The sequence below is a fragment of the Nannospalax galili genome, unplaced genomic scaffold (genome assembly GCF_000622305.1).
Source record: "Nannospalax galili isolate Female #2095 unplaced genomic scaffold, S.galili_v1.0 scaffold1395, whole genome shotgun sequence".
NCBI lineage: Eukaryota > Metazoa > Chordata > Mammalia > Rodentia > Spalacidae > Nannospalax > Nannospalax galili.
This window is the reverse complement of record NW_008336062.1, coordinates 419,233-443,996: the sequence shown is the minus strand read 5'-3', so window position 1 is coordinate 443,996 and position 24,764 is coordinate 419,233. Positions and strand designations below refer to the sequence as shown.

General features: G+C 41.1%; 1 protein-coding gene and 1 pseudogene across 2 annotated transcripts; both read right to left on the bottom strand.

The window, feature by feature from the left end:
* Nucleotides 1–626: 626 nt before the first annotated feature.
* Nucleotides 627–12,866, bottom strand: Smim8 (small integral membrane protein 8). 2 transcript variants are annotated; one of them, XM_008830839.2, is made up of 3 exons: nucleotides 12,801–12,866; nucleotides 3,401–3,554; nucleotides 627–1,055 (listed from the first exon to the last, which is right to left on the bottom strand). In XM_008830839.2, exons 2-3 carry the CDS (start codon nucleotides 3,533–3,535, stop codon nucleotides 897–899), a joined length of 294 nt encoding a protein of 97 aa, XP_008829061.1. In that variant the 5' UTR covers nucleotides 3,536–3,554; nucleotides 12,801–12,866; the 3' UTR covers nucleotides 627–896. The 2 variants fall into 2 exon arrangements, with proteins under 2 accessions (XP_008829061.1, XP_008829062.1); XM_008830840.3 differs by lacking the exon at nucleotides 12,801–12,866 and adding an exon at nucleotides 12,489–12,793.
* A 4,056-nt stretch (nucleotides 12,867–16,922) lies between these two features.
* Nucleotides 16,923–23,075, bottom strand: LOC103732293 (annotated as a pseudogene).
* Between the last annotated feature and the right edge of the window lie 1,689 nt (nucleotides 23,076–24,764).

Genomic DNA, 24,764 nt, shown 5'->3' with positions numbered 1-24,764 from the left:
GTTGTGAACCACTCAAAGTAGGTACTGGGAATTGGACTCCCTATTCCTTATTTATTGGGTAATTCTAGTTTTAAAATAACTATAAGAATACTTGGTCTTCTGTTACTCTTACTATTATTGTAACAATTTATAAAAATTAGCCTAGGCAGTATTTAATTGTAGACAAAAACATTGTAAGTATAACATTTATCTTTTTCTGCATATGTTTATGAGGTGTGTATGTATGTATATGATGTATATGTGTATATGTATGTGAGGGTGGGTACATGCAGAGTATGGTACAAGTGTGGAGGTTAGAGGAAAATCTCAGGTGTCAGTTTGCCTCTTTCTTTTGCCAGTGCATACACCAGACTCATGGCCTGCCTGCAGGTTTCTGGGAACTCTCCTGCCTCCACTGTGCATCTTACCAGAGGAGCTTCAGAATTATAGATTTGAATTTCTATACCCAATTCTAGAATTTGAACCCAGGTCCTCTTGTTTGGGTGGGAAGCACTTTTCCCAGCCCCAGTATAACATACTTTAAAAAGAAAAACTCTAATTACTTTTGTTTATTCTTTCACTTAATCATTATTTTTAGTACCTGAGGGGGGGATATCGTCTCTATTAAACAGCAAAGCACAGCTACATTAGAAGAAACTCTATGCAAATTTATTTATTATACAGAATTTAGTAATTAACAAAACCACTCTAGCCTCATGGCACTTCCATAGAAGAAATACTGAGAATGAGGTAATAGCTTTAACAGGACAAATTTTACCTCGGTAGATTGGTTGCAATTGCTATATTCTCTCCTCATTAACATGTTCTACAAGGAACACAATTCTATATGCTCATAAAGTCCTTCATTTGAAGATTTCAGAGCCTGTAATAAAGCTCCATCTGCCGGAAGCAGCACCTTAATCCCATTTGGATGTTCTTCTCCTCATATAACTGTGCCCCTCACTGTCCACAGCTTCATAGAGGCCCTTTTTGTTCTCTTGTGTTGCATGTAGATAACCAATGTAAGCCACACAGACTGAAAGGGTTACCAATCCAAAAACCATTACAGGTTTGTTCTGTAAAGAAAGAAATAAGAAGGCCTCATTAAGACTGATAATTTCAGGAATCCAAACATCTAGTACACTTTCCTTTCGACATGGCAAATCTTTCCTATGACCGTAGCATTGCGATGGCAGCATTTCTGTTACCCCATTTACTCAATATTTTATTCAATCAGCTCAACTTCTGAGTATTCACAAATGATGTAAGACTCCTATTTCTCATCTCCAGTCTGCTCTCTACAGCCTGGACAGCTTAAACCTCTGCCCCTAGGAAGGGGAAAATTGAGACATGAGCAGAGCATGGATATCGACCTGGTGATCTCTATCTTCTCTGGACTGAAGCCTTCCCTACATTGTAATATCAACGTAGCTATTTTATTAGAAAGTAACAAATGCAGTACAAATGCTACTTTTCTTGCCCAAGACATGGTAATTGTAAAAGATTTCATAACCAATATTATAGGCAGCAATGACAAGGTATACCTTGAATTAATATTCTATTAATTCAAGAAATTTGGTGAGTGAAACAGATACTATGCTGTTTTAATTATGTTTAGATATTGCTGGAAAATCCAAGACCCTAAAAATCAAAGTGATGTAGCTTTGAATTAAGGGGGAAGAAGGCTTCCAGAGAAGTAGTGTGTCTATTATGCTTGGCAATCCCTGAAATTATACAACATCCACTTTGTACATGTTTATATTTAACAAACTGGCTTTTTCTTGGGTAGTGTACATGCATGGTAGTGATACAAACAATATTTTCTGCCTCCGTATCTACTACAGTAATCCCCTTTATCCAAGGAGGATACATTCCAAAACCTGCAGTGGATACCTGAAACCAAACACGGTACTGAACATTTATACACTGTATGCTGTATTTTTCTGGTTATATATATAATAAAATTTAACTTATAAATTAGGCACAGTATGCAATGAACAACAACAATAAATAAAATGGGACAATTATAACATCATATTGTAAGCAAAGTTATATAAATATAATTCTCTTTCTCTTTAGTCAAAACAAATATTAATATTTTGGGGCCATGGGTGACAGAAACCGAAAAGGTCAACACATTCAGGGGACATTAACATGCTATTAATCTTTCAAAGATTAATCTTAAAATAAGGGTCAAATTTTCCATCTGGATAAACATCTAAGAAAGGCCACAAGCTCAGAACTTTTAAAATTTCCAATTATGAAAGGCTTTCAGCATTTAAAAGAACACAGTAGTCAAGGATTTTAAAATAATTAAAAAAAAATAATTTGATTAATTGACCTATTTAAATGTTAAAACAATTTATGCTGGAAAATGTTATTAAAATTCTTAGCAATGTGAAATACTTCAATATTTATCATCTTATTTCATTTATATTTATTTGAAGATAGAATTTATATTTTAAAATAAAATTCAAATGAAATATCTTCATTAATTTACAACACCAATATAAATAATTAACTACTTATATCAGGGTATAAATGTATATTTTGGAATTTTTCACAAAATGTCTGCAGTATCAATAATAATAACTAAAAGCCAGGCATGGTAGTGCATGCCTGTGATACTAGCATACAGGAGGAGAGGATCAGGAGTTACAAGGTTATTATAGGTTACAAAGATAGTTTGAGGCCAGCTTGGTATACACAGTTTCAAAAAACAAACAAACAAAAAACCCACAAAGGAAACAGGGAAAAAGAAGACTAGAATTGCTGTCTGTAAGACTTCCAAGATTTTCATTTTGGTCTCTATATCAGTTGGAAGGCTTAATTTTTCAATATTATTTGATCAAACAACGAAGTGTTTTAAATTAATGCACAATTAAACTAGTACATTAGTCTGAGAAATTGATCCTTGGTCTGCAGCCACACACCCTGAACCAGCTCAATCTTGTCTGACTCAGAAGACAAGCAGGGTAGAGCCTGGCTAGTACTTGGATGGAGAAGCTGCTGGTTATCCTCCTGCCTCTGCCTTCTGAGAGCTAGGACTACAGGCGTGAGGTACCACAATCAGTTTAGAGGTCTTATTAGTCCATGATAAAAATCAAATGCTACAGAAAAGTAAAAACATTCTTTTTCTGATAGCCTGATTAAATATAAAAACGTATCCTGGGGTGTATTTCTTTTAAAAAATATTTATCTATTTTTATTTTATGTATATGAGTGTTTGCTTGCAGGTATGTATGTGCACTATATACGTGGAGTGTCTGGAGCGGTCAGAAGGCGTTGTATTCTTTGAACTGCAGTTACAGGCAGTTGTGAGCCATCGTGTGGGTGCTGGGAACTGAACCCAGGTCCTCTGCAAAAACAGCTGGCACGCTTAGCCACTGAGCTATCTCTTTAGCACCCCCTGGATTCTTACAGGTTTAATGAAGAGCTCTGGATTCACAGCTCGAAATAATGTTGTTGTGCGAACCCCTCGGAGTCCTGGGTTTCGAAAGTCTCTCTCTTTTGGTGGCTCCTTTTGACATGTTGGCGGCTCGGGTGCTGAAGACATCTTCAGTAAGGAAGATTACCTAAAAACAAAAATTACATTTTCTTTCATATTTGTTTTGTGATAAACCTCTTTTTCAAAAAAAAATTACACATTCTTTTAAATTCTAAGTAAGTGCCAAAAGTGACTGTCACATTTCTTTTTAAATGGCGATTCTGTTTTTCCTTCTTGCCTGCCTTCCTCCTCCTTCCCTCCCCAGGGTAGTGAACTGGATGCAATCTGGAGAATGGTTTTCTGGTATGAATCACACTGAAGCCAGGGTTGCAAGCAGGAGAGATCATCACAGGGTAACAGCACTCCCTTCTTTATTTCTGCCATTTTCACTTGCCCTCATCACTAGCCCATCCTTCCATGGTAGCCTGAGGGAGGCACTAGCATTCCTTTGCTTAGTATGACCTCCTTCTGCTTGACCCCAGCCTCTATTGCCTGCATCCTCTCTGCCATCCTTCACTGACCCTGAAGCACCTCCTTATCCAAACGGCTAAGTAAGCAGCCATTTCTACTCACTGCTGATCAGCAGCTCTGGAGAGGACAGGCTCTGCCAGCTCCTCCACCTTTTTTTCTTAGCTGTTCTAAATGTATCCAATTAAATCCCAGTGCGTCTTTTGTTTCTGGTTCTCCCAGTTGGATTGCCAACACTTGGGGACAATTTTTTCCTTCTAGGTATCATTGCTGCCACATAATGAAGTGTGGGGTGTGGAGGCAAGAAGCAGCAAATGAAACCTTCCAAAGATTGAAGTTAATGACAATATAAGGGAAATACTGCAAATTCCTGTACTGTAAATGTTATGGAGTTAAAAGTTCACATTTAGACACCCACTGGTGTGTTGTACAGTAGTCTTTTTTTTTTTTTTTTTGGTCTTTTTGAGACAGGGTCTCCCTGTAGCCCCATCTGACCTGGAACTCACTATATAGACCAGGCTGCCCTCAAACTCACAATGATCCACCTGCCTCTGCCTCCCAAGTGCTGGGATTAAAAGCGTGCGCCACCACGTTCTTTATTCATTAAATATTCTATTTTACAGACTGTAAAAGCAGTATTTCTGCAACTTCAGTAATGAAGAAAACTAGACACTGAGCTTTTGAAAATATTTCTGCTACAGAGATCACTAAACATGCACATTCTGCAGGTAACGGTTAATACCGGAGCTTACAAGGAATTTTCCATTTTCTACCCTTGCCAAGAGAAGGTTGTTTTCGCCGTTGCTCATCATGTATGTTGTGTTCTTTACCATCATTATTACAACTTTCTGGTTCCAGTTTTACGCCAGTCAGTACTCCTATAGGGTTTACTAACTCTTGGGAGATAAATTGCTCCCTGTAGCTATGAGGTCTGCAGACACTTAACTTGTGACACTAGTGACAGGAAGAGGCTGACTGCTGAATCTGTTTGAATACCTCACTGAGTTGAAATCTTCTAGGTACAACTTGGAGCATTCTGCAGGAACTATGCATGTTTCCTGTGAACATCTCATTATACAAATGACTTTAATAGACCACAGGGTCTCGGCAACCATGGGAATGCTTGCTTCATGTTTATGTTGAGTGTTCCCCTCCTCATCTACATTTTGAGTTTTCCCACAAGTGGTTTCAGTAATGAACTTTCATTGTGTGAATGATACTTTGATCTAAAGCCTGAAGAATGGCTGTACTGTACAATCCTCTGGGAATCAGAGGATTTCCTCACTGCTGTGATAAAATACAGACCAAATAACGACAACAAAACAACAACAACAACAAAACTACTACTACTACTACTTCAGGGAAAAGGTTTCTTTTGGCTCACATTTCCAGAGAGATACAATCTATTATGGCAGGGAAGGCATGAAAGCAGGCAGGGTCAACGTGGCGGCAGGCAGGAGGCTAGCTGCTGCTTCCACATTCAGGAAGCAGAGTGAACAGGAAGCAGGAGCCATCTGTAAAACTTCAAGGCCTGCCCCCAGTGAACCACTTCCTCCAGCAAGGCTCTACCTGCTAAAGGTTCCCAAACAGCACCACCATCTGGGAACCAAGTGTTCAAACACATGAACTTATGGGGGACATGTCACATTCAAACCACAACAAATAAATATACATCCAAGTGTAAGAATGTGTGAGCAGAGCACAAGAATACAGCATCCTGCCCCTTGTTGTTTTTGTCAGCCATTAATAAGTTTGCCATCACTTGGGGCATATGGGTTACCTTGATATTTACAGAACAACAAATGAACAACTGTGAAGCTGACTTGTCAATTGACAGTGATCCAAAACAGCATCCTAATACAGCGATCATCAATCTATTTACTTCCTTTGTAGAGGAAGCATATGAGATAACTCTGGCAAAATAGGGGTTTCATCACCACTTAACACATTATTCAAAAGACTGGGGACACAGTTCAATGGCAGAGTGTGTAGCCTGTAAGAGATCCTGGGTTCCATCTCCAGTGCCACAAAATCAAGCAATTGCTTGATTTCTGTTCTCTCGATTTCTCTTGTACACAAGTAACTAATGTTATATGCTGGAACAATGCTTTCTTTACCTCATGCCTATAAAACAATTCTATAACATGCCTGAAATTTCTTTTTATTTTTTAAACTTTAAAAAAATATTTATTTTTACTTTACGTGTATGCATGTATTGCATGCATGTAGGCAAGTGCACCTGTGTTGTGCAATGCCCTTGGAGGTCAGACAGAAGAGGCTGTTGGATCCCCTGGGACTGGAGTTACAGAAAGTTATTAGCTTCCATGTGGGTGCTGGGATTCGAACCCACGTCTTCTTCAAGAACAACCAGTGTTCTTAACCTGTGAGCCATCTCTCCAGCCCCTGAAATTTCTTTATCTAGCCCAGACTGTTAGAAACTCAACATACCCATAGTAGGCAAAAATCCAATGTTTTCTGCTGTAGAAGTGGTACATTTAAATGCCTTTCTTTTCCCATGAAAGTTTCTAATAGGAAGACCCTGTCTAAAACAAACAGACGGACAGACAGACAGACAAACAAACAAAATGAGAGTAACAAAATAAACTTGTTTGAGGGACTGGAGAGATGGATCAATAATTAAGAACACTTGCTGCTCTTGCAGAAGACCTGGGTTTGGTTCCCAGCACCCACATGGAAGCTAACAACTGTCTGTAACTCTAGTTCTAGGGGATCCAATGCCTTTCTTCTGGTCTGTGCAGGCACTGCACAGACATGGTGCACTTAATATATGCAGACAAAACACTCAAAACTTCTTTGACTATGAATATGGGGAAAGAATAAATGCAAAATGAAGTGGAAGCAGCATTTTAGTCTGTCAACTGACAAATGTTAGGCAGGAAATAGTTAATACAGGGCCATACTGTCAGGATTGAATCATAGTCCTGATATTTACTATTACAGATGCATGAAAGAGTCATACTGGGAAAGCCTGAAAAAGCAAATACATAAAGGTAAAAATCATTCTAACCAGAAACTGAAACAAACAGCATTTCTTTTAATTATGGAAAAGCAACTATATGCAATTAAAACAAAGACAGTCTGTAGGAACAACTTTTATAAAATGGACAGATCTGGACTAATGACTTTTAATTAACCTTGGCAACCTCACTACTCAACCCCAAAAGATAATAAATGAATGTGGTTATGCCTGAGAATTACCATAGCAAAGTGCTTAAAGACAGTTCACCAACTTCACTGACTACAGTGAAGACTGGGGAGGAAGCTTGGCATTGCGTACCTGAGGTATTCTAGAACTAGGGACGAACAAGCAAGGATGAGAAAGAATACTGGCTGTTGAGGGTGGAGCTGAACTTGTACTTCCCCACTTGAAGCTACAGAACAGTAAGAGCACTGTTCCATAGTTCCAGACACAGTTCCAGCAGCACAGTTCAGGGCAGATGGTTTCAAGAGATATCTGGGGGAAGGCATGTCCTCTGAGTTCAGGTCCATTCTTAAAAACTAAATTTAAGCTGGACGTGGTGGTGCATGCCTTTAATCCCAGCACTTGGGAGGCAGAGGCAGGTAGATCTTTGTGAGTTCAAGGCCAGCCTGGTCTACATAGTGAGTTCCAGGACAGCTGGGGCTACAGGGAGACCCTGTCTCAAAAAGACAAAAAACAAACAAACAAAAACAAAAACAAAAACAAAAAAGCCCACAACTAAATTTAAGAATCAGACTGTTTTATTCAGGTAATTGTAATGTTGGTGTAATAACACTGCACCAGTGTATGGAAAATTGATTAAAGTTATAGGGAAGAAAAACAAGGTAATATGAGAATTTGGTATATAGAGCATATTAAAGAGAACAGGAGGATCCCCATAGCATAGTTTATCTACACTTTGTGTGCATGACAATGTGCCAGGAACTAAGGGTTGATAACTTACCACACTCCTTAAGTCCAAAATTAAGTATATGTATATGTGGAAACACCCTCTCACTATGGCCAACAGAAATTTTATTACAGATTGAGAATATCTTATCTGAAATGCTTTGAACAAGAAGTATTTCAGGTTTGTTTTTTTTTTAATTTTGGAATAGTTATGTATAACGAGGTATCTAGGGGATAAGATGTAAGTCTAAATAAAAATTCATTAATGTTTCACATACACCTTATACACAAAAGCAAAGGTGTCACTATCTCAGCCACCCATGTATAAAGTCTATTGCTGTTTGGCATCACCCTATGCCACAAGTGAGCAATCATTTTCTTACACTTATTCACACATAAATAGTAAAAAAAAAACAAAAAACAAAAAAAAACACACATTCAGACAACACAGCAGCATTTTCAAGTGTTTCCTCCAGAGTCATCTGCCTCATTCACAACCTTTTTGTCTTAGAGGTCTCTCTCTGATTTTATAAACTGGACATTATTTCTTGTTCTGTTATGAATGCACACTGTTCTAGTCATTTAATAAGCTCATCACACAGCTGTACCATGTTATGTAGAGGCACTTTTTCTGCAGTGCTATCAACATCATCTTCACCATTACCACGGCCAGCTTGATGCAGAACCAATTAATTGGTTAGTGAATGAATACCTGGAGCCTTGTTATTAATGCTAAGAACTTCTTTGATATTCACTTGAATGAATCTCTCTGCTATATATGCCATATCATCACAAATCTTAAAAAATTTAATGCCATGTCTTTTACATTTCTGCAATCAGCCTATTAAATATTCACAGTTCCCTTCCATTTTCAATTCGTTGTGACAGATCCTTGCTTGTTTCATGAGCCACACACCATTCAGCAGCAGGTGTTCACTGTGACACAGATGGATCCACTTTTTCAGCACTCGATGAAGATGACTTCATTTTTTAGTTTTATGCAGTGTTTTTCTATTCTTCATTAACTTTGGCTCATCACATTCACTACAGAACTTCAAAATTTTCTCCTTCTCTTTCTTCAGGTCATATATAGTGGTCATTCCAATACCCTACTCTTTAGTAAGATGTTTTACACTTACACTATTGTCCAGTTCTTCCAACAGTTTGACTTTCTGTGCTAGAGATAAACATAAATGCTTCCTCTTTTCTTATTACAGTTACCCACAGGGATATTTGCTGGTCTTTTAAACATTTTAAACAATATCATTATACCACAGAGCAGAGAATAAGCAAAAATGCAGTGAATAGTATGTGTAGGTCGTTAACGGTAGTCTATTATATAAGGTCAAATGAGGAATTCTCCACTTGTGGTGTCATGTTGGCTCTCAAAAAGTTTTACTTAGAGTTTGAAGCACTTCAGAATTCTGATTTTGGCATTAGGGATGTTCATTTTAAAAGGAATGCAGAATGCTTGAATGTCATCTCCTTTTTCTGTAGCAGAGTCATTTTATTTGTACCAATCAAGGGAGTATGTGTTTTGCAAATCCAGGCCTCTAAATTCATCTTAATAATTCACTGTTCATGTTAAATTCTTTACCAGACCGCCAATACTTGGACTCCAAACCACATGCATATTTTAAGAGACTTACTATGCCACAATTCCTATTGCTTTTGATATTTTCTGGAAAGCATGAAAGCAATACTTTTCACTATTTATCTTTCTTAGAGAGATAAGCATGCTGTTTTGTCTTTCTTTTTCCTAGGAGCAAATCACATATTGCATAAATGTGTCTATATATCTATCAAATTAATAAGAATTTTTAACAACCCTACTTCCAATAAAAATATGGGTTACTGAGACCCAAAAAGGGTCTTAAGTCGTCAAGAATTTGTTCTATGTAACCATAAAAAATAAATAAAAACAATAAAACTCTTCATTTAAGAGTTTTTTTTCTGTTTCTCACATGCCTGCCCCATAGTGCTTTTTTTGTATGTATGACTGGAACGAAAATTCAAGATGTGTGGTTAAATAAGAAAGTATGAAGAATTCAAAATCTTAATTGTTTCTTCACAGGTATGCAAATTATCAGTGCTTCTTGGGGGAAAAAAACTCAATTTCAATAAGTAAACTTTTAATGTAGAAGTAAAAGCTGGCTGGCTATTTTCAACTACTTTGGATAGAACTACTGTAAGTGTAATGTATAGTTGAATAAGATGGTTTGGGATGTTCTGTGTGATACACACACACACACATACACACACACAAAATCAACAAATTTTTAAAAATGTATTATATTTGAGGAGGAAGCATGGAAATTCACATCATGTTAATTAGTAGAGGTGATAAACATTACCATTGAAATCTACCTGATGACTTTATAGACATACACAGGCGCGAAGGATCCAAGTGCAACTGATTATGACTAGTAATAATCAGATACATACAGATTAGAGATGCATGCACGAACATCTCAATGTTAGTAGCAAAAACAATGAGTCTTTCTGCAAGGAACAATATATCCTAAAATAAAATGGAGATCTTTTTTAAAGGTTAAAAAAAAAAAAGCTGAAGAACTAATGATAAGCTCAAGGCACAGACATAACACCCTGACATAACCAATCAAATGAAATGTTAACAGCAAGTAAACTTCCATCAGAACATCTTAAATCTTCCCATCACTTTCTTCAACTTCTTTCCTTATGTTTCTTGTTGTTGACCCTGAAGAAACTTGAACTTATTTGCATATAACATTGACCAATCTCAAGTTGTAGTCACTTGGAGATCTGTTTAAGTGGTACTTAAAAACCTTTATTGTTGTAAAGGTGGGAGGGATAATGCATACATACACACAGTGGGGATGATGGAAACTTGGCATTGTACTACTAAATAATTTGGTAATCTGTCTGCAGACCCACTTGCAAATATCAGTCACTTCTAGCTACATGATCTGTCCAGTTGCCTGTTATTTTTATGTTGCCTTCCTTTCCCCATCACTCACCTCTTGTTCCGTATGCACTCATGATCAAGAAACTATGTGTGTGTGTGTGTGTATAACACACTAGGAGAATTTTCCATATTTGCTTCTATTTACACTAAGCTACATTTATTGCATGTTGCTCTCCAATAACCTGTATTTTATTTGTTCTCCCCTTCTTTCTTGTGAAGGAAAGACGCAATAGGAAAATGAAGAACTGCCCCTTTACATACCTCCCTGAGGGTACGGATATCTCAAATCAAGAGGGTGGGGCCCCACGAAATTATGGCACAACATGGCCCTAGACAAAGTCAGGACCAGTCATATTTTAGTGTTTTGTTTTTCTTCTACTTCAGTAAAATTACTTCTCAGGGGAATGATCCAGAATATATTTGGCAACTAACATTGGAAAAAAAAATTACCAGACTGATCAAAATACAGACAATAAGTGATTGTTTGGTGTCTAACTCCAATAGATACATCTACAATTCGATCCCTACACTTAAAGCTCAGGGGGGAACATTACGGAAGGGCAGGAAGATTGTAAGAGCCAGAGGAACAGGATGCTTGCTGCTAGATGATGCATTCTAGACATGATAGAAAAGCTGCACCCATGAAATCTGTACACTCCTTCCTGAGGGACTATTGGCAACTGTTGTTGGGGGAGAGGTGTCACCTTCTTCAGCGGGGCGCCACTGATAAGGTGTCCTTACTCCAGTAAGTACCCTCTTACCCACGCACCAGCAAGAAACTCCAGCTCAGTGGCCACACACAAAAAGGAGACAGCAAAGGAGGGAGATGTGTTGGGAAGAAAGGTTTCCGTGGGAAAGGGGGAGGGTGAGAGTGGATATCGGGGGAATGAAAACAATTCATTATTGAAATGCACGAAAACTGTCAAACAATTAAAAAATACATTTTGAATCCACGAGAGGCCTGTTTAATAGGACACTTTAAACAGTTTAAATTAATAAAAAATAACTGAAAGAGGGGCTTTATGGATTGAGGAATCAAATATAGACAATCTCAAAAATTTTATGCTTCTTCTTTTTTTTTTTTGGTCAAAGATTTACGGAGTTCATTTGTGTTTTGCCTGTCTTACCCTGCAATACCCTCAGAGGCCAGAACAGAGAGCCAGAACCTCTGGAACTGACGTTATGGTTATGGACCGTTGAGAGACAGGTGGGTGCTGGAACCAAAACCTGGATGCAATGGAAGAGCAGAAGTGCTCTTAACCACTGAGCCATCTCTCCTGTCCCTAAACCATGTTCTTGAGCAGACAACTCCGATTCTCAATTTCCACCTTTATAAGAGTGATACTATCTACTGCATAATACAGATGTGGATTTAACATTTTTTAAAGTACAATGGATGCAGACCAAACGGTGGTCATCCTTCAGATCTAGTCCAACCCTTCACCCTCCTTTAAACAAGGAGAAACCTAGTCCCAGCTATCTTAGCTAGGAGGAAGGTGAGATAATCCAGTTCTTCCGATTTCAGCTCTCTCCTATCCCACTACCTCACAGCATCTCATTCCTAAACTACTATTTTGAAAAGTATTTCGCATTTAAGGTATTACAAGATTTAAGTGCCATAACATTTGTACTCACTCAGGTTTAAGAGAAATGGATTCTATCCGTTTTACTGTAAAATATAACTTAAAAAACTTTCCAATTTCTTAAGTTTACCGTACCTGTAAATTGGGGGAAAGTTTTGTCCCTGCTGCTGACAATCTGAGGGCTGAAAAGTTTTATCTGGCTTCCCGTGAGGCTGTAGTACCCTGCTCCACAGCTTATTATTGAGGGCCTGCTCAAGAACAAGTGCATTTGAAGCCCCCAGAAGTAATTAGTGTCAATTAAATCCTGGTCACTGTGCTACAGGCTTGAAAATGCACGACTGTCAGCACTTATTTCGTGTGAGAACCATTTAACAGTCTATACACGGCAAGTGAAAAGTGCAGCGTGGCCGCCGTCCGGGGCAACCCGCCCGCCAGCGCAGCACCCACCTTCTCTCTGTTCTTCCTCCGCAGAGCGCAGTCCCGGCCTGGGGAAAAGAGCGGCCGTGAGGCAGACCCAGGCCTCCCACAGCGCCACCTACGTTCCGGAGGCTGCAGTTCAGGTCCTGTCCACCAGACCCACCAGAGGAGCATCGGGACCAGGGTCTAGGCTGCAGTTTGCTTTCTTCTGCCTTGGGCAGAATAAGATTTCATTTCGTGTGTTTGATATAGGCAAAAGGAGATATCTAGAACTATGTATTTATTTAATGGAAGTGGAAGGCATTCTGATTTGGGGAAGTTTCTTCCTACTCCCATTTTGGAGCAGAGTAATTTCAGTGTTCAGTTAACCCTTTGCCATTCTGATAAGGCTTTGAAGTTCGGAGAAGAAAGATGTCCAGAGCTACGAATGAGACAATATGAACGATGGGTTTCACATACTTTTTTGCTTTATTTTTCAGTTTTTTGGGATGAATTATACAAATTAAATCAAAACAAACGAAATAGAAGAGCAAACATTTGGATTTTGTCATGGGTTTATATATAGCTTTGGCAAATGGGATTTTGATTGTAAAACTTATTCTTTCAGGTAAAATTAAACTTGCAATTGATTTTTTATGCCTGGAAAGATAAACCCAAGGCACAGGGTAAAAGCGTTTAGCAGATGAGAAAGGACATAAAAGTGCTAGTAAACAATAGACATTGTAGACAGAAATAGCAGCAAATTCTCACGCAGTGAAATGCACACCCTTGAGAGGAAACAGAGTCCTTGTACATAACAGTTAAACAAAGTTACCTGGCCTTGTCTTTTGGGCCATTTGTGTGGGGTCAGATTTGAAGAGAATCCAAGAAAGCCATGCATTATCTTGAGGCAGTAAATTTTCTAACAACACCTGCCCTCCCTGAAATTGGCGATTTGTGCTGAGGTGCCAAGGGCTATTAAAAGTTAGTCCGAACTCTTTGCATAAGAATCACAAGTTACTAAGTCAGACCCCAAGCAGTTAGGGTCTGACCATTACTAAGTGAGGAAATATTTTTGGATCCTTTAATTTTGGCCTTTTTGTCTCTATAGATTTGAGGTTTGACTTTTTAAGATTTATTTATTAAGTTATATGTATGTGTCTGTGTGTATGTGCATGTGTGTGCGGGTGCCCTCAGAAGCTAAAGGCGGTGGCTCCCCCTAGAGGTAGAGTTCCAGACAGTTGTGAGCTGCCCACTGTTGGTGCTGGAAACCAAACTTCAGTCCTCTCTTAACTACTGAGTGGTCTCTCCAGCTCCCTTGAGGTTTAACTTTTTAAAGTTCATTGACACCTGGTGTGACTAGATAATCTTCTGACAAAATTAATTTCTATGAAAAAGCTGTTTTGCCCTGAAGCTAAAATCAACTGCAAGGTTATAAAACTTTATTGTGTTGGAGCTCCAGTGGTGCAATCGGTTAACTCACAGTACTTACACAAAACTTTATTGTGTACATCACCAATAGACCCAAACTTTATCCTTGGTTCTTAAGGACAAAGCCGTGATGCAATGCAGCTTTAGAGCCTGCATGGAGGTCAGACACATGGCAGGGAGTAGAAAACTTTAGAGAAAATTAAATTAGTACAAGATGCTGGGCAACCTAAAGTGTTAATGAAAGCATTGTTTGTTTTTTGTTTGTCTTTTTGAGACAGAGTCTCCCTGTAGCCCCAGCTGTCCTGGAACTCACTATGTAGACAAGGCTGGCCTCAAATTCACAAAGAGCTGCCTGTCTCTGCCTCCCAAGTGCTGGGATTAAAGGCATGAGCCACCACGCCTGGCCATGAAAGCATGTTTTAAAAAGGGATATAAAGAAGAAATTTTTCTCTGAAAAATTTAGAAAATCAGGTAACAGAGACCTAAACATTTGCAGTTTGGTTTAGAAGCAGAACCAGAGTTTCAGGAGGGGAAGAAAGTAGAAGGATCCGGAGCATTTCTCCTGTGCAGGGAATCCATAACTAGTTAGAGGGAAGAGGAGAGACGGCCTAAAGAATGGAAGCAAAGGAGACCTAAAATTGGATTGAATGGTATCAGAAATCATCCCTAGCAAAGTGAGGAAGAGGACAAAGACAGGGAGAACGATGGAAGACAGAGCCTTCCAAGCCCATGGCAAAGGAAGGGAGAAGGAAGGGGTAGCATTGGGGCCCAGTGGGAAGCTCCAGGAGTTCCTGAGCCACCTAAGTCTTAGTGGAGAGGGAGAGAGAGAGAGAGAGAGAGAGAGAGAGAGAGAGAGAGAAGAGAGGAGGGAGGAGGGAGGAGAGAGGAGAGAGGAGAGACAGATCCACAGCTCTGTGGGAGAAATGAAGGTACCTCAGTGCCAAATTAGTGGTGAGTGTAGGAGCTGGTAGTCTCAGCCATCTGACCAGAGTCCCCCACAGGTGACCTCCAAGAAAGGTGATCCGAGTCATAGCACCATACATATGGAAGATGACACGGTGATGATCACTGACCAGGCAACTCCATGGGGCGGGGGAGGAGCAGTTTATTTGAGAGCAAACAGAACATTGGGCTGCCTTCCCGGGGGAGCAGGAAAACCGCAGCAAGAAACAACAGAGAGACAGCAGCACGCAGGGGGAGTCAGATATCTTTTATGGGCAGTCAGGTGAGTGGATAAGTTTTCATGACTGTAGGCTGGGCAGATCAGCTCAGGATTGGTTGGTCCCCTAGTAAGCAGCAGGGCTTGCCTGGGGATAAATTTGAACCTACTGTTTCAAAGTATGTGAGCTGCACCACCATTTTAGGAGCCTACCAGGAACCTAACAGGTTCTAGGGCCTGTGATTTCCCAAGTTATAGTTTTTTGACCAGGTTTACAGTACCAAGTGTGTAATTTTCCTCCATTGGAAAAGGCCTCAAATCTAATCAGAAAGCAGCTGGTTACTCCCATAACAGTCCTGCTCCTTTCATGCCTGGGTACATCTTGCCTGGAAGGTCAGTATTGCAGCATGCAGGGTCTACTACTGGGTAAGTTCATTGATGGCTTTTCATTTTCAGTGACCTACATAACACCTTTCAGCACCAGGAAAGCTAGTCAGCAAGGAGGAAGTTCCCAGGTCAGTTCTAGAATGATCTATAATCTATATTTATCACAAAGTGTGTAATGTCTTCAGCAACACGGTCTTACCATATGGTTATGGTGGTCAATCAAGACCAATAGCAATAGCAATAGCCTGTGTTGGGCAGCATGAAGAAGGGGTGCTCTGGGGCCTCTCTAGAGGCATGGTATACCTGACACTAAGATTTTAATTACCCATGTCTTCTGTGGAAAGCATTGTCTACCTATGCAGGATACCTCCATTCAAACCTCTTAATTAAAAAAAAATAGATTATAAAGTAGATTTCCATAAGACTTTTTCATACAACATTAGTTTTAGTTAATACTGCATCCCAGTCTCTCCCACATTTCCCATTTAAATCTTTAACTCCTGGTATTATCTCCCTCTACTTTTATATCACATGTGTTCTACTATCCCCTCCTCCATGTAAGGCTTCTTCATCTCACCCCTCTCATAGTCCCCTTCTAGCTTCCTTACTTCTTCAGACACTCCAAATTAGACACACAAATCTAAATAGTTGGGCTGGGGTCCACATATGAGAGAGAATATGTGGCATTTGTCTTTCTGGGCCTGGATTACCTCACTCAGTGTGTATTCCAGTCTATCCATTTTTCCTATTAATTTCATTATTCTTTAGAGCTGAATAAAATTTTATTGGGTATATGAACAATATTTTTATAATTTATTAATTAGTTGATGGTTGATTCCATTTCACAGCTATTACAAATAAAGCATCAAGGATCATGAGTGTGCACGTAGCTCTGTAGTAGGATACAGAGTCCCTGGGGTAGGTCCCAGGAGTGGTGCAGCTGATCATATATATGGTCATTCTATTTTTGGCTTTTTGAGAAACCTTCAGGCTGATTTCCATGGTAGCTGCATCAATTCATTCTCCCATCAACAGGAGATAAATGCTCCCCTTTCCCCATCTTTGCCAGCATTTGTTGGCATTTTTTTTTCTTCCTTCAGTGGGAAATAATTTTAGTCATAGAATTTTATGTTTTCTTCCCATACATACTCTTTTGAATTAGGAAATGATATTGTAATATTTTACTACAAGTAAAATAGTACAAAATATTTATAGGAAAATAATAAAAGTAACTCAAATACATCTTGGAGGAGCCAAGATGAAATAAACTGGCTTCCCCCCACTTCCAAGAAATCTCTATTCCAGTACCCACAGCACTGGAGAATCAAAACAAGTGACTAAAATGCACGATCACAAATTCCCAGAGTGCTCAGGGGACAGGAATGGGATGAAAATGGCCACATCAAGGGAGACCGGTTGTTAGCAGCCAATCTGCTCAGAATTAAACACCCCCGCCCCCCCCGTGCAGTAAATTTCAAGTAAGGCTAAACTTTAGGTGATTCCTGGAACTGAAATTAGGAAAACCCTGACAGTGGAAGCAGCAGCTCTTTCACTAAGTTTAACAAGTCTCTTGTTTCCCAACCACCTCTTGGCACAGTGTCTGTTGTGATGGTGAGCTGTCACTCCACCCCCTCCATCTCTTCCATGAAGGCTTCATAGACACCGTCCTTGATGTGTATTGAGACAGGAACAAAATTGCTTTGGCAAGAGGCATGCAGAATCACCCTCGAACTTTCTCTGTGGAATGAGCCATAGCCCCTTTATTCTCCCAAATTTGGCAATCTCTGCCTTGGGGTTGGTGACTTGTGGCTTGGCACTGATCGCTGCTGTGGCTTTCTCCTCTATGACGACTGCACTTGCATCATCTGCCTTGGGTGGCTGAATCAAGTTGGGTGCCGGGAGCCAACAGTTGCTTACATCAGATTACACTGAAACCACCTCAGGTTGCACCATTTAGATAAGCAACGGTCTCTCAGAAACCAGGTGGCCTCACTGCATTTGAGCAACCCTAGTAACCTTAGCAACACTTCCCCCTTTTACAGATTACTTCATTCTTGAAATTTCCCCACCCCTAACTTCGCTTCCTCCTTTTACTTGTTATATAGAAAACAGAAAAATAAAAACTTCAGAGCTTGATCAGACCACCTGTCTTGCTCTCATTTCTCATGTCTCTTGTCCTTCCATTCGTTGGTTCTCTCCTCAGGTCCACGTTGAAGACCCCGCTGGCTGGGGGCAACTGGTGCCCAACATGGTGCTGGGGATATGAGGACCCTGACGAATACCCTTTGCTATGCACGGCCGTGACTCCCAGGACCGCTGCAGAGCCAGACGCCGCAAGTGAAGGTCTGCACAGTGAGCACCGCAGAGCCACCCACCTGCGAGACCACTCCGTTGACAGAGGTAAGCAAGTGCGGCACATTCATGGGACAAGTATTGAGTAAGCATGACTTATTCCTCCAAGGACTCAAGGAGTCCCTCAAGACACGGGGAACTAGGGTTAAGAAAAAAGATTTGTGTAAGTTTTTTAATTTTGTTGGAGAAATCTGCCCATGGTTCCCTCAAGAAGGAACTATTGATATAAAAAGATGGGGAAGGGTGGGTAATTGTCTTCAGGATTATTATAGAGCCTTTGGACCAGAAAAATTCCTGTTCAAGCCTTTTCTTATTGGAATTTAGTCAATGATGTTTTAAAGGTTTATAATCATTTTCCCGATATCCAAGAGGTTGTCAAGGAGGGTGAAAGGGCACTTCAAAGGCTTTCAAGGCCCCCCTCCAAATGTGGCTCTGTGTCTATTAATATTCTGGAACCTGATGGTCCCACTATTGAGCCTAAAGAGGCCCTGAATATACAGGCAGCCTCCGACCCCCTTGCTGATTCTAATACCCAAGAGAAACCCACACCTACACATCTCTTGGGACATCTATACAGTCCCCCGAGTTTAGACTGGTGGAGGAATCTCCCTCTGAGGAAGCCCTTTTCCCTGAACAAAAGGCTACTCAACAACCTAACCCTGATTGGCCCCCCATGCTTTCAGCTTTTCCAGTAAAAAGACCGCCTCCCTATACTGATTGTATTGCTATGGCTACTGCACCCCCTTTTTGTGTCCCTGTCCTCGATCTGGACAATGTTTCAGAATACATAGATAAGGCTAAGGTGAGGCTTTCCAAAGAGACCGCCTCTTTAAGAAATATCCTTCAACAAAAAAGAACATTTACAATTAATTAAGGAACTCAGAGCCCTTGATTTGGAATTATCTAGTGCTTCCCTAGAGGCCATGCTTCCAAAAGTTGATTATCACCCTCTTCTTAAACTCAGGCCCAAGACTTTAGATTTAGATCCTCAAACTAATGATATTTTAAGTGCCATCCATACCGCTCTTAATCATACTAACCCTTTACTGGCCAGTGATTGCTGGCTGTGCTTGGCCTTAGGCACCTCCTGGTCTTTGGCCACTCCTCGGTGTAATGAGTCTGTGATCCCTGCTACATATTCTGATTCCAACTGTAGCCTCTCAATCCCTTTTAAAGTTCACCCTATAGGATTCAATGTTACCCCTTGCTTCCTTAATAAGGCTCAAAATAACAGTTTTGACATAGACGTGGGATTGGTATCTTTTGCCACTTGCGTACAGTTCATTAACATTTCTGAAGCCTTTTGCTTGGAATCAGGCTGGGTTTTGTTATGTGGCAACAACACGGCCTATCCTTCCCTCCCTGTAAATTGGACCGGGTCTTGTGCACCTGCAATGCTCCTGCCTGATATAGATATCCTCCCTGGAAGTGAGCCCATCCCTTTACCTAGCTTTGATACCTTTATCTCTCGACGATGTAGGGCAGTCCAGTTTATACCCCTATTGGTAGGATTAGGCATTGCAAGCGGCATCGCCACTGGCTCGGCCGGAATTGGAATGTCTACAAAATTGTCATAACAGCTCATAAATGATGTACATATGGTCTATGAATCCGTTAAGGATCTACAAGATCAGATAGACTCCCTAGCAGAAGTAGTGCTTCAGAATAGGCGAGGGTTAGACTTGCTCACTGCAAACAAGGGAGGAATTTGTTTGGCCTTACAGGAACGTTGCTGTTTCTATGCTAGTAAGTCTGGAATTGTTCATGATTGCATTTGGAAACATCAAGAGGAGCTCGAGAGATGGCGCAAGGAACTTTTTGAAAAACCTATTTGGAGTGCTTGGAGTGGGATGCTGCCCTATTTACTCCCGCTGTTGGGTCCCTTAGTTAGCCTCTTACTTCTTGTAAGCTTTGGGCCTTTCATTATGGGCAGAATTACCCACTTTATTCAACAACAAATTGACTCCCTGGCATCAAAACCCTTACAAGTCCATTATCACCGACTGGATATGGCTGATCGAGGTCTAGAGGAACCTGCAGAAGAACCCCTCCTGCGGGAGCTACATGGTACTCAGAGCCATGTATGTCGGCATTAGACAGACAGGGGTACCGGCGTGAGGTGCAAGGCAAAGCACTGCAGGGGAAGGACCATGTATTCTGTCTCTGGGTTCCCTGAGAAGTAAGCCTGTTTGCATCGAGGTTAGTGTCCAACAGCGCCTCTGGACGCAAGAGGCAGCCTAAATTCCTCCCCTCCTCAAAAAGGACACACAAAAATGTCTAGGAGGATCAGGCCAATGCTTCCCCTCCCTGGTTAATGCCCACTATTCTTCTATGAGTCAATAATTATCAACCTTCAGGTTCCTTAACTTCTTTTAATGGAAAGGGAGGAGATGCCAGGAGCCAACAGTTGCTTAAGTCAGATTACACTAAAACCACCTCAGGTTGTACCATTTAGATAAGCAACTGTCTCTCAGAAACCAGGTTGAGCAACCCTAGTAACCTTAGCAACACTTCCCCCTTTTACAGATTACTTCATTCTTGAAATTTCCCCACCCCTAGCTTCGCTTCCTTTTATTTGCTATATAGCAAACAGAAAAATAAAAATTTCAGAGCTTGATCAGACCATCTGTCTTGCTCTCATTTCTCGTGTCTCTTGTCCTTCCATTCGTCGGTTCTCTCCTCGGGTCCACGTTGAAGACCCCGCTGGCCGGGGGCAGTTGGGTGGGGCACTTAACACCCCTGCATTCTGCAAGGGAGTGGAGGGAAAATACGAGGTGGAGCAGGTCTGAGTGGAGGCACCAAAGGTGGGCGCATCATGCCAGGATGAGCTGAGGGGGATACTTGGAGATACAGGGGAGGGAGCCTTGGTGGGGGTCCTCGAGGAGGGCCAGGGACCAGACCTGGGGATGGAATTCCGGGAGGGCCAGGAGGTCGGCCTAATGGTAGTCCTATAGGTAAAAGTCATGGTAAATGCCCTCGGATTCGCGGCATTCCACGCGGTCTCAGGAATAGGGACACCCTGGAGGTGGCCCAGGAGGCCATAAAGGTGGAGGAGGAAGTGGTGGTCCAAAAGGCTGGGATCCTGACATGGGAGAGGCTTGTATCTGAGCAGGAGCACAGTGTTGGGGAGCCTGCTGCTGTGCAGAAGTAGAAGCCCTTTCAGAGTGAGAATCCGCTCTGTGCTACTTCTGTGACAGTTTTTCTGCTCCAGAATCATGAGTCATCTTCATTCTCGTCCTCTGAAAATTCCTCTACTTCCTGTCCCTCTCAGGGCTTTCCTGACCTGCCATGGCTTGGAGAGGAGTCAGCGCCTTTTCCAGACATATCAGCGAATCCTACTGAGACCTGACCTTTCTCTTCATGGTTGTCTGGTTCACTGTCTTCACGGTGCACAAACTCATCGGGATGGAAACTGCTCTAGTTGAAGGCCCACACAGAGGTTTTCTTAAGGATAGAGGGTGGCCAGACAAGAAGCAGAATGTCCTGGATCAAGATGTTGGAAAAAGCAGCATATCTGGTAGAGGAATATCCTCTACTTCCACATGCTGCATATTCACATCCAAATACTGGCTCAGCTGGCCCTCTTCTGCTCATAGCCCACTTCTAGCTTTCTCAATTCTTAGGAACTATCTGGTTCCTAACCCCATTAATTTGAACTTCTTCAACAGTCACCTGATATGATAGTGAGTCCTCTAACGCTGAAAGTGATGTTGAGGAAGTTTCTGAATTGTATGGGAGGCTTCTCTGTACTGTCTGGAGAATGATTGACTATTTACTTTTGGTTCTGAGTTTGTTAAGTATGTAGCAAATCAAAATAAAAGAATAAATCATCAAGCAGTAGATAACAGAACATCAGGTCAGACACATTATCCAACAGGAAAACAGTTCTGAACAAAAGTCAGGCTGACAGTGGAGCCCAAGCAGGATGCCATGCCCCAAGCAGGACTTCTAACTACCTATTCCCATCATAGCATTTTTATTTTATGGGAAAAACAGTAGCTGAGTCTTTAGCTTTGATCTTAAGGAAGGTGCCTTGTTACCTTCCTAAACCTAAGTCTACAGATACAACTTTAATAAAACTTTTTTTTATTGAACTATTGTACATTTCATACAACAGTTCTTAATCAAATTTAGATCCTCTCCCCCATCCATGCCCCCCTCCCAACCTCATATATTCTGCTATACATGTTAAATCCTATCCAGTCAAGCATTTGTACCCAGATGTCCTTCAGTGAAAATTCATCCACTGGAGCCTAGACAGCCTATCTAGGGATTATAGTAAGGCCTATTCTCCCTCATCCAGTAGTAATCAGTCTCCAACAGTTTCCAGATTAAGGCCAGCTGCCTCCCCCCACCACCTCAACTCCACTCTGGGCCCTTGTCTGATTGAGTTGGCATGGGTCTTGTGCCTGATGCCACCATTGCAACAAGTTTACATGTGCAGGCTTCCAGTGGCCTGAAAGCCTCTGCTTCCCTATGTTCATGAACCAGCCCTGACTCCTGATCTGTGGGTGGATGAGGTTAATACGGGAGTCCTATCTAGGAACATACACTCTGCAGTCTCCTATTTAAAACTTGGCAGGTTGTGGTTTTCTGTATGCATTACACTTTGTTGTATAAGGATGTGTAGGAATGGATTAGTTTTCTTTCTACCTCCCATTCCACTATGTCTGACCAGTTGTGGGATTCTGCAGTAGTCTCTGTTGCAAAAAGAAGCCACTTTGATGAGTAGTGTATAGTATACTTGTCTGTAAATACAAGGATCCATATTTAGCATGTAGAAATTTGTCTAGAGATATGACAGAAATAGGGTTTTCTCTAGGATCTATCACCCCTCCAGCCATGTGAATTTGGCTGTGTTTACAGTGCTACCCATGAGTTCACTCCCACTGAGAGTGCTTCAAGTCCAATTAGATAGCTGTTGATTACTCCCCAGATAATAGTGCTGCTAACTGCACCAACAGATGGTTCGCTATGCCTGATATGATGCCAGTCATTACGGTTATTAGGTTTTAGGGCTGGATTGGACCACTGATCTTCTCCCTTATCAGCTTGCATAATATCCTCTAGAACTATGAGAGGTAAACTTCAGGTAGACTTCCAGGTCAGTTCCCACTCCATGGCTCCAAGTACTGTGTCTGAAGTATGTCCTGTCCCCAGCAGGAGGCTCTTATCTTTCAGTTCTGGGAGATAACTAAGAGCTCTGGCAATAGCCTGTTATTTTAGGAGTCTCTTGGACTACTCTGACCAACCAAACAGAGGTTTCTCTGGTCTGCCACTGTGTTCTTCCTTGCCATGTAGCCCCTATACATATGCACTAATGTTCAGACACCGTATGTACATTTCTCACGGGGTTTTGGAGGCAACACATTTCCCTCTGGCTTCCCTAGCCCCCCAAGATCCATTCATATCTACTCTTTCTCCCCTTCATCTGATCCCCTTCTCCCTCCAGTCCAAATGCCCCCATTGTCCCCACCCTTCTCCTAATAACACCTGCCTCCTGCCATCCCTCTTCTGAGTTCCCTCCTCCTGCACCATGGCCCCCTGCATGTCCCTCCCAGCTGAATACTCACACTTTCCCCACCTCTCCCCTGGTAACACTTATTCCTTACTATGAACCCCCTCCTCCCCTTTCAGGTTCTTTCCCTTTATCTGTTCCTTTCCATTTTCCTGGCTCCTGGCATTACAATAGGATACATAGTCGCATATAAGATTGGTGCTATGATTCACAAATGAGTACATCACTTGCTTTTCTGAGTCTGTGTTCTTCACGTAGTATAAGTCTCTAGTTCCATCCATTAACCTGCAAACTGCATCTTGTCTGGTGGAATTTTTGGGATCTCTTATGGATAATATCATCGGCAGTGACCTCTTCTTTTCCAATCAGTATTTATTTCCTTCTCTTGTCTTATTGCTCTTGCAAGGGTTTCAAGCACTACATTGAAACGGAGTGGAGATAGTGGACATCCTTGTCTGGTTCCCAATTTTAATGGGAATGCTTCCAGTTTCTCTCCATTTAGAATTATGATGGTTACAGGTTTATTGCATATAGCTTTAATTATGTTGAGGCATGTTCCCTCAAGACCAATTCCTTCTAGGACTTTTAACATGAATGCAGGTTGGATTTTGTCAAAGGACTTTTCTGCATTTATTGAGATGACCATGTGATTTGTCTTTAAGGTCATTTATGTTTTATTATGCTTATTGACTTATATTGAACCATCCCTGTTGTATTACTATTTCAATTTCCTCATTTGTAATGGGTCTGTTTAAACTGTTGATCTCTTCTTGGTTCTCCCTGTAGCCCCAGGTGTCCTGGAACTCACTATGTAGACCAGGCTGGCCTTGAACTCACAAAGATCCACCTACCTCTGCCTCCCAAACGCTGGGAATAAAGGCATGCGCCACCATGCCTGGCAAGTACAGATTTTAGAGATTTTCCTTTCAATGTTTTATTTATTTAATTTTTTGGTGTCTGTAGTGATGTCTCCGCTATCATCTCGGATTTTGCTAATTTGGATTTGCTTTCTTTTGGTTAACTGGGCTAGGGTCTATCTTAAACTTATCAAAGAACCAGCTCTTAGATTTTTTTTTTTTTGGTATTGTTTTGTTTCTATTTCATTAATTTCTTCTCTGATTTTTGTTATTTCTTCTCATCTACTAGGTTTGGGGTTGTTTGTACTTGC

Coding starts and splice junctions, on each gene's coding strand:
- Smim8 (XM_008830839.2), bottom strand. CDS start 3,535: ATGTCTTCAGCACCCGAGCCGCCAACATGTCAAAAGGAGCCACCAAAA. Junction 1,056..3,400: donor CAGAGCTCTTCATTAAACCT/GTAAGAATCCAG, acceptor CTTTCTTTACAG/AACAAACCTGTAATGGTTTT.